We start from the raw sequence: 9,814 nt of genomic DNA, 5'->3' as shown, positions 1-9,814 counted from the left end.
AAATTATTATTCCAAACAATTTTAGATAAATATTTTATTTCATCTTAAACATTTAATATAACATAACATGTATTTTTTTTTTTGCAATATACATATAATTTTAGATCAGCATTACATTTACAATTTTTTCATACAACCTGTTATGACGGTTAGTGATTGTTCAACTTGCAGTGGGTCTTGCTTGCCTAAATGAGAGATCAATCATGAATTGACACATCAGGGTTATATAAAAAAGTTGTATAAAAAAGTTATAAGTATAGTTTTATTGTAATCAGGCAACTTTTTTAAGACGGGAATTAAAAAAATTATAACTTATTACAATACAGAGTTTATTATTATTTATAACTATCTCAAGTTGGGACTAGAATTTTGTATGATTACTGGTTATTCTTATATAGGGTATCACTATAGAAATGTTTTAGCGTGAAACATAAAAATTTATAGTATATTAGATCTCTTTAAGTTGTATTTCAATATCTTAAAAATATTTGTTTTACAATTTTTTTAATTTAATATTTAAAATTAGTAGTTTAAAATTGAAATCTAAGTTTTAGATCACGTGACAATACTACACTAATTATCTAATACTGTAATAATGTGATAAGCAATATTAATTTACTATAATTATGCATTAGTATATTAATTAACTAATTAATTAATAATAATATAAACTAATATTCCAAATTTACTCAGAGTTAAATCCTTTTGGTCCCCGTGGTATGGCCTACATAGGATCCAGTAGAATCTGATAGTAACATTATCGTCTTTGTTAGGTATAAGTTTTTGAGTAATGTTACAGTCACCGGGAGTAATGCACCGAATGACGTGACTGAATCCTGACCATCGATTAATATTAATTTATAATTAATAGACGATTAGGATTTTGTTACGTCATTCGGTGCACAGATTCGGTGCACTATTCCTGCTCTCTATTATTTTCCTAAGTTTTTTGAAATATGTTTGAAATGGCTAAATACCCTTAATTTGGTAATAAAAATTTTTCTTATAAATAATGGAATTTTCTAAATTCTTACCAGAATTCTCAATTAGCAGCCATTATTATTTTTTTTTTATAATTCTATTAATATTTTGATTTCATCTACATGAGAAAAAATTTTATAAAAAAAAAAAAAATTGAAGGCCGCTACCTCACATCACATACAAGGATATTACCATCCGATTCTACCGGACTTTCATAACTAAGGCCAAACCTTAGGGACCAAAATGTATTTAACTACTCTTAATAACTGCGGATTATGCAAATGATCACTCGTTCTGGCCCACAACGAACTCATCAAAGTTTAAGTTTACTCGAGTCTCTGATCATCAAGTTCTTGCATCCACCGCTGAAGATTCAAGATCTTTTCCGTCAAGAATCTTCATTTCTTTTTCTGCACCCTTTTTTATTTTAACTTTTTTTCGCCTTATCCAATTTCTGGAATCTTCAAAAAGATATCTTTAAACCCTTTTCAATATACTTGAACAAACTATCCTTTTTACTTGTTTTTCTATCTTTTAACTCATACCCATTTCGTCTTCTTCTCTCATCCTGAAGTTGAAGCCAAAGGTAGAGTCTTTCGCTCTTGTTTTCCCCTTTTAATTGACAAGTTTTGATTTTTCTATATGGGTTTTAGTTTTAGAGGAGTTTTTGGTACTGTGGTCTTTACGTTTGTTGGTAATGCTCTTAAGATTGTTAAGTTTCTGTCTTTGGTTGTTTACTACTTGTAAGCAGTTGGGTTTGAACAAAATTTTCTACCCAAAAATTTAAGTTAACGTATTGGGACTAGCCGCACTGCTAAAGTGTTAGTGTCATACCTAAAATAAAATGAATTTGGAATCATTAACTCTCATGAACAGTGATATAATTTAGCAATTGGTGTTTCAAATATTTAGAATTTGGCTCTGGTATTTAATTAGACTTCTGCAGAAGAAAATAAGCTTATAGGTAAGGGGCCTTTGTATAGAATAAATAGGCATATCATAAGAGAACTTAACTAATGTGGGATAACTGTATTGATATTTGTTGTTGATGGTGAGATTGTCATGTTGATGGAAAATTTTTATGTGTAGCGGGCGCATGAGCTTGTCATGGTACTATTTTATCATGCTTTCATGTTAGTGTGGCATGTTTTTACTGTGTGAATTTAGCAAAAGGATATGTAAACAGTTGTATAGGAATTTAGGATCATTAAAGAGGACATAGTCTTAACTGCTTTGATGGATTTTTGGTACTAAAGAATGGGAAATGTGATATGTTGATTTAATTTAAAAAATGTGGAATGTTAATTTGTAGCTGATATTGAGTTAATATGCTATGTAGCTGGCAACTTTTGTCGGCACAGAAATTTTAGGTCTTGGTTTAATTCAATTAATTATTTTTATAAAGGTATAGTATTCTCGTGTGAAGAATACATGGTGCCAGTTGCTGCAGAATTACATGGAAAACTGTAGCTAAGGATTGGTAAACTTGGGCTCTTAGGATTCTGAAGATGAGTTGTTCATTCCAGTGATCTCTATGTTGATGATGAACAAAACCTAAATTTTCTGCAGTTTGGAATAATTGATCATATCTGTGAGTTTATTTTTCAGGGAAATTATGTCCCGGAAGATGTGACAGAAGAACTCTTTGACAAATTCAACCTTTTTTGAGGTAATAAGGTGCTGCAAGCATTGAATTTTTCATTTTTGATATCATAAGTAAATCATGAGTTTGGGACTATTAATATTTTAAGTTTCGGAAATAATCTTATTCAATCTCCAATTATATTTCTCTTAAGAACATGTTAGGTTTTATTGCATGAAATACTCCTTTTACTGCCTTATTAGATGCGATCATTTTTTTTTTTTTTTTTTTTTTTTGGGTTTATGAATCGACTGTCAGATGGTCTCTTCCTCTATACTGTTTGCTTTTGAACAGAACCATAGTTTAGAAGGTGATTGTTGTTCATTCTGAAGACAATGGAAACCAATGGTAGTAATTCTCATTCCCATGAAAATCAGACTTCAGAGGTTCCCAATGATGCTAGCAAAGGCAGTTCAACTGAGAAAGTGGTCTTTGTAAATCATGGTAGGTTGCTTTTTAAAAATTGAACATTACCCTTGACGGTGTATCTCTTTCTTATGAATGGATATATGCTCCAGTGATGAGTACTACTCTTTGATTGATTCTAAAGGTAGCCATCAAATGCTTTAAAAGACTCTAGCCAGGGTCTAAATTAGGTTGACAGAATAGTCTATAACATGATCAAACTTTTTCACTGAGCTTAGCTTTTCTTTGCGCATAATGATTTCACTTAAAAGTATTTTAATAAGTATCTTGATTAATTATTGACACCATTGACATTTTAGCATTTTTTTTTTTTTTTTTTTTGCGATATACTCTCACAAAGCCACTTTTAAGAATAATTTTTCCTCACTGTTTCTCTTCTTAAGAGACTTCTGGTTATGCTTTTGTTCATTGAATTGATTTGAATGATCATACTATTCAGCCGAGATAGCTTGGCATGAGAGCAGGAAGCAGTGGATTGGTGTTCAGTCTCAAAATTCAAAGAGGTTACCTAGAGAACCAGTTATGAGGTATATTGCTTGTTCCTTTAGGTACTGCTGGCACGCATCCATTCAGTTCATAGCCAAGAATTTGTCTTTGCCACCATTATTTCTGGTTTCTTAAGTTTATTTACTTATACTTTAAGCTTTTATATACAAGCGGATATAATCATGATCCAGATCTTAGGAATTTTGCAGTCTTATGATCACACATTTAATAACGACTTTGGTTGCCTCAAAAATTGATTGGATCACTGAATTATACCGGTGGTTAAATTTTTATTTGCTCTTCTGTAATCTGCATGTTAGGACCAGTTGTAAGAGATCTACTTTAATGGACATTCGTTAATATATTAACTCAAAAGAATGTTCTCAAAACGATCTTATTAACCTTATTATTCTTTTGTCCTTAACTTTGAGGTTTGTTCTATAAAATATTGTTAAGATCTCTAATATCATCAGTTGTTATTCTTGATCTGATCTGAGGAGTACAGTCATTTCAATGGAGTATCTGTGAGTGTCAAGTGGGTTGCATTTGTATTTGTCTAGGAATAGGAGGATAGGGTACTTATACATTTACTTAGTAAACCACTCTGAAGCCTTGGGGAAAAAGAAAATAACATTAAAAAAACTTCATTTCAAAGGAGGAGATATATGTAGAAATTATTAAGAAACAGCATATGAAACCGTTTTCAAGTTGACAATTATTCATCCCTGATACTGATAATTTTTCATCGTTAAATAGTATTTAATCCAAATGGTCTCTTGTGAAATATCCAAATTACTTACACAAACTTAAGTTTGGTCTGGGGGTTGCATGAAGCCCTTGTTTCATCTCGTCTTGTCATGCAAACTTTTTCGCTGTGGTTGCAATCATACTTCAGGGAATGGGAGTGTCTCCGATGAGCAATTAGTGATTTATATTCTTGTAAAGAGCATACAGTCTGCTTCCTGATGAAAATAATTGTTGAATCTTCGTTTGCAGCTGGACCACAACTTACGAGGACTTGCTTTGTTCTACTGAACCTTTTCAACAGCCAATTCCACTGGGTGTAAGTTTTCTTTAGGTAGCGCCTTCTAAGTTCTCATCTTGTAGGAAAGTGTTGATATTTACATACTCTCATTTGGTGGAATTGCAGGAGATGGTGGATTTCTTAGTTGACATCTGGCATGAAGAAGGCCTCTATGATTAGTTAAAGTTTCTTGAGGTGATTGCACAGTTTTGTTTGTGCAGATTGACGAAACAATCTCATAGGTTATACGGACTCTTAATCCTGAAAATTGATTAAGAACATATGATGTAGATTACAGTGACGTTTAGAGGATTATGATTTTTAGGTGATTCCTCTTTATTACCAAACAATTGTATAGTCAACAAAGTTTCTTAAATGAGATTGTTTCTGTTATGGATTTTCGAGGGTTTTGATTTTAAATGCATAACCTGAAAGATTTCTTTAAGTAAGGCTGTTTTACGATCTTGTTAAAACCGATTATTTGATCTAGTTCAAAATTTTTGACATATTGTTGGGCTATTGTTAGGGTTACACGAGTTTGGCGTTTAACGTAATACCAGACCAGTGACGCCGGACTGTAATTTGATACGTGAAGTCGAATGAGAAGAGTTTAAATTTTTAAGGTTGAACTTCAATGTGATGGATGATGTAATGGGTTCCTATAAAAGGAACTTAAAACCAGCTGACTGTGTTATTTGAAAGTATGTATCTTGTGAAAAGGCTTCCCGTTGGAAACTCATCAATACTAGTTCTTTTAGAATCCTGCAAATCTCTCAAACAAGCCCTTCAAATTCATGCTCAAATCATTCTCAATGGTTTTCACCATAACATCTTTTCCGTGAGCAGACTCATCTCCACTTTTGCCTTATGGGGTTCCAAAGACGGTCTTCGTCACTCTCATATACTTTTCTCACAAATTGATAAGCCAAATATTTTTATCTGGAACACAATAATCAGAGGCTACTCTCATAGTGAAACATCTCATCAATCACTTGTCCTTTATATGTCCTTGCTTTCCAGAGGAATTGAATCCCCAAATAACTTCACATTCCCATTTCTTCTTAACTCCTGCGCCAGGCTCTCAAGCCTTAATCCGGGTTTTCAGATTCATTGTCATATAATTAAGTTTGGGTTCGAGTTGGATCTCTTTATAAGGAATGCTTTGATTCATTTTTACTCAATTTTTGGGTATACAAACCATGCCCGGAAAGTTTTTGATGAAAGTCTTGTTAGAGATCCTGTATCATATAATACTATGATAAATGGGTATGCTCAAGTTGAGCAACCTTGTGCTGCTTTGCGGCTGTATAGAGAGATGCAAGATTTTGATATCCAGCCGGATACATTTACTTTCGTAGCTTTGTTTTCTGCGTGTTCAGTATTGAATGATCCTAGGATTGCAAAGCGGATTCATGCTTTGGTTTATAAGAATTTGAGTTGTGTTGATTCTAATATGTTGCTTAAGACAGCTGTTCTTGATATGTATGCTAAATGTGGGTTGATGAATGTTGCTGAGCGGGTGTTTGGTACAATGAGGACAAGCGAAAATACTGCAGCTTGGAGTTCTATGGTATCCGGGTATACTCGAGGAGGGGATGTTGAGACTGCTAGAAGGCTATTCGATCAGATGGATCAGAGGGACATAGTTTCTTGGACAGCTATGATTAGTGGTTACTCTCAAGCAGGACAGTTTAGTGAAGCACTTGAACTTTTTGGAGAGATGGAATCTCTGAACATACAACCAGATGAAGTTACAATGGTTGCCATTCTTTCAGCCTGTGCAGGGCTTGGTGCTTTGGATTTTGGTAGAAGGATTCATCGACAGTACATAGGAAATGAGTTATTTGGGAGAAATATCTTTGTTATTACTGTGGTCATAGATATGTATGCAAAATGTGGAAGTATAGATACTGCTCTAGATATTTTCTACAGAATACCGAAGATTTTAAAGACTGTTTCCCTCTTTAATTCCATGATTTCTGGTCTTGCTCAGCATGGTCTTGGTAAGAATGCTATAGATGTTTTCACAGAAATGGAATTGATGAGGTTAAAACCTGATAGAGTTACATTTGTAGCTGTACTGTGTGCTTGTAGCCATAGTGGCTTAGTTGAAGATGGTAAGGAGTTGTTTGAATCAATGCTGAATGTCTATGGTATCAAACCAGAGATGGAACATTATGGTTGCATGGTTGATCTTCTTGGAAGAAATGGTCACGTGGATAAAGCTTTGGATTTGATTCTGATTATGCCATATGAGGCTAACTCTATAATATGGCGAGCACTATTGGGTGCTTGCAGGCTCCATGGAAATGCAGAAATAGGTGAGATTGCAGGGCAGAAACTCCTTGAACTGGAGCCTAATCATGGAGCTTACTATGTTTTATTGTCTAATTTGCTTGCCAATACCAATCAATGGGAAGAAGCCAGAAAAGTGAGGAAACTGATGGACGATAAAGGCATTCAAAAGCCACCCGGGTGGAGCTATATTGAGTTTAATGGAACTCTTCACCGGTTCCTGGCGAGTGAAAAATCTCACCCAGAAGCTATAGAGATTGAGTTGATGCTCAAAGACATGACCATGAGACTAAAAACTACTGGTTATGTCCCAAACACAACACAAGTGGTGTTTGATGTAGATGAGGAAGAGAAGGAAACAGTAGTTTCTTATCACAGTGAGAAATTAGCATTAGCATTTGGGTTGATAAATTCCAGTCCAGAGGAAACTATAAGAATCATAAAGAATCTTCGCATTTGTGCAGACTGTCACTCAGCCTTTAAGCTCCTTTCAGAAATTTATAAAAGAGAAATCATGGTTAGAGATGCAATCAGGTTCCATCATTTCAAGAATGGAACTTGCTCTTGCATGGATTTTTGGTAGCTGTGGCATAGCTTGTTCTTGTTCTTGGCAATTGACCATTTGAAGTTTCTTTCAAGCTTAATTTTGTGTGTGCTTGTAAGCTGCCCATAGTGCAAAAAGCTTTGCATCAAAACTTTCTTGAGATGGGACATGGGATATAAAGAACTCAATTATGGTAGATTTTACAAATCTTAGTATTAGATGTTTATAATGTAGTTGTGAATGCTAGAGCCTTTGATATATCAAGAAAAAAGATTTCATTGCCTCCTAGATGTGTGAGTCATACATCTTTCATCCTTCCACTTATTCATCATAAACAATAAAATAAGGTATAAATCTTTATGATGAACCCAAAAATTAAGAGATCTTTCATTGATGCTATTCATTGACAATTTTTATTGGATAGTGAGGTATGTGGTTTGTTCTCATAAGGTTTGAGATTTGAATCTCTTCATGGGCACCTACACAACGAAAGACTATTGTTTCATAATAAAACAGTAGTTTTTAAGATTGGATTTGAAAACTGTTTTTTAAAATAATTCTACTTATTTTTACCTGTTGTGCAAATTTTAAATATACTTGCAAGCGCACGAGTCTATTGGAGTATAGAAGTGTAAGCAACGAGGTCGAACCCACGAGGACTGCTTAGCCTAGAAAATTTAATCTGATTTTAGCAAATTATATTTCTAACACTCAATGAAATTTAAAATAATGATACTACAGAGAAAATAAAGAATAACAAAAGTAATTTAGAAAATTCAAAGGATTGAAACTACCAAGGTTTTAGAATTCACCATTGTCTAACTTAGCAAATGATCTAATTAACAAATTAACTTCCCATAAATCAAAGTGACAAATCGAAATCAATCTAGGTTATCTCATGGATAAATCAATTAAACCCCAATTTAACAAATCTAATATTGGTTTTTCTTCTCTCAATTAGTCTAAGCATTCATTGTATCGATTTGGTAGAAGAAAACAAAGAATCAAAGGAATCACATTATGACCAGCATAGATAAATTAAATCAATATTCTAACTATCAAAAATACTTGATATTAATGATGAAAGAAAATATGATTCAATTATCTATATAAGCAAAAACTATAATCTATGAAGAACAAATAAATGGAAATTAATCTTTTAAAAAGAGAATCACTTCATTAAACAAAGTTTCATCCTAAACCCTGGTAAAAGAAAATTAGAAACACATGGTTGAGATTAAAGAGTCAAGGAGGATTGAACCAATAATGGACATCTTTCTTTCTTCTCCACAGCCGCCTCCTTCAATCTCCACATCCACTGCCTTTTAATCGTCCCCCTTTTTTTAAAATAACTTCCCTTTTTTTATCGCCAAAGTTCGACTAGCCTCCAGCAAAAGAGAGGGAAAGTAGTTTTTTTTTTTTTTCTTATCTTGGACTCCCAAGTTTTCTTATTAATTGCCAACTGGTACAAGGCTTCTTTTGGTTTGGCCCTCTCAAGGATTCTAATAATAAGTACTGATCCAAACTTCATTCCTCAGCCCAATTAAGTCCAGCTCTAATGTGAAGAGTCGGTTTTGCCCTCTATTCTTCCTTCTTGTCAAATCTATCCAGATTTCGTAGTCTTCAAACATGTCCAAAATCAAGCATGATAACTCCAGAATCTGACGAAGTGGTGAACATATGAATTGTAGCCCTTCGAATCAGCTTTCTAACGCTTCAAAAATCGTCCAAATCTGAAGTCTAAAACTTAAGATATCGTAAAAATACTGAAGCTTATTCTGAAACTCGCGCTTCCTACATGAATGATTGTCTCAAGTTACTTGATAAAACATTCAATAATGCAATCCATATCCAAGTTTGATAACCTAAAGAAAATCAAAGGTAAGTAAACAAAATTAATTAAAGAAGTAATAAATATGATTAAAAACAACTAACAAAATAATATTAAATCATAAATAATGAATTCAAATCATGCTCAACATTACTAAACGCATTTTTTTAAGATTTGTTGTATTTTTGTTTCCAAAAACAAAAGAACTGTATTTAAATTCTATATTAAATTGGCCGTAATAATCTTTAGAGTTTGATTTGAAGATTTTCTAAGCAAACCCAATTTGAGATGACTACGCATTTTAGTTTTCAAATTGTATTTGTAGACTTTAATTGGAGCATTTGACAAAAGGACAAGGTTATTTTCAAGGTCAAAGGTTGAATTGCTTTTAATCTTCTTGGTCTTTCTTTTGGAAATTTCTTCTCCATTTCATAATTTTCTTTTTAATAAAAAATAGTTTTAGAAGAAACATATAAAACAAATATTAGTATCTTCAATTTCTCATTTATTGTCTTATATGAAGAAAAAAAATCATATCAATATTATTATTTAATAACTTTAATTACATTATTGGTATTCAATAAA

General features: G+C 32.9%; 2 protein-coding genes across 6 annotated transcripts; both read left to right on the top strand.

Annotated features, from left to right (window-relative positions):
• The first annotated feature begins 1,494 nt into the window (after window positions 1-1,494).
• LOC116119827 lies at window positions 1,495-4,957 on the top strand. Of its 5 annotated transcripts, none has more exons than XM_031405760.1 (7): window positions 1,498-1,567; window positions 2,387-2,461; window positions 2,590-2,650; window positions 2,918-3,067; window positions 3,489-3,576; window positions 4,532-4,598; window positions 4,686-4,957. In XM_031405760.1, the coding sequence occupies exons 4-7, from the start codon at window positions 2,959-2,961 to the stop codon at window positions 4,737-4,739; spliced, it is 318 nt and encodes a 105-aa protein (XP_031261620.1). In that variant the 5' UTR covers window positions 1,498-1,567; window positions 2,387-2,461; window positions 2,590-2,650; window positions 2,918-2,958; the 3' UTR covers window positions 4,740-4,957. The 5 variants fall into 5 exon arrangements, with proteins under 5 accessions (XP_031261614.1, XP_031261634.1, XP_031261620.1 ...); XM_031405782.1 differs by having other exon boundaries at window positions 2,882-3,067; XM_031405754.1 differs by lacking the exon at window positions 2,387-2,461 and having other exon boundaries at window positions 1,495-1,567.
• A 91-nt stretch (window positions 4,958-5,048) lies between these two features.
• Window positions 5,049-7,474, top strand: LOC116119815 (pentatricopeptide repeat-containing protein At2g29760, chloroplastic-like). Its single transcript, XM_031405746.1, has one exon. It carries the CDS (start codon window positions 5,263-5,265, stop codon window positions 7,435-7,437), a length of 2,175 nt encoding a protein of 724 aa, XP_031261606.1. The 5' UTR covers window positions 5,049-5,262; the 3' UTR covers window positions 7,438-7,474.
• The last annotated feature ends 2,340 nt before the right edge of the window (window positions 7,475-9,814 follow it).

The sequence above is a fragment of the Pistacia vera genome, unplaced genomic scaffold (assembly GCF_008641045.1).
Source record: "Pistacia vera cultivar Batoury unplaced genomic scaffold, PisVer_v2 Contig1254, whole genome shotgun sequence".
Taxonomy (NCBI): Eukaryota; Viridiplantae; Streptophyta; class Magnoliopsida; order Sapindales; family Anacardiaceae; genus Pistacia; species Pistacia vera.
The sequence above is the reverse complement of the archived record's forward strand: the minus strand, read 5'-3'. Positions and strand labels throughout refer to the sequence as shown.

Coding starts and splice junctions, on each gene's coding strand:
- LOC116119827 (XM_031405754.1), top strand. CDS start 2,959: ATGGAAACCAATGGTAGTAATTCTCATTCCCATGAAAATCAGACTTCA. Junction 3,068..3,488: donor AGTGGTCTTTGTAAATCATG/GTAGGTTGCTTT, acceptor CATACTATTCAG/CCGAGATAGCTTGGCATGAG. Junction 3,577..4,531: donor CCTAGAGAACCAGTTATGAG/GTATATTGCTTG, acceptor CTTCGTTTGCAG/CTGGACCACAACTTACGAGG.
- LOC116119815 (XM_031405746.1), top strand. CDS start 5,263: ATGTATCTTGTGAAAAGGCTTCCCGTTGGAAACTCATCAATACTAGTT.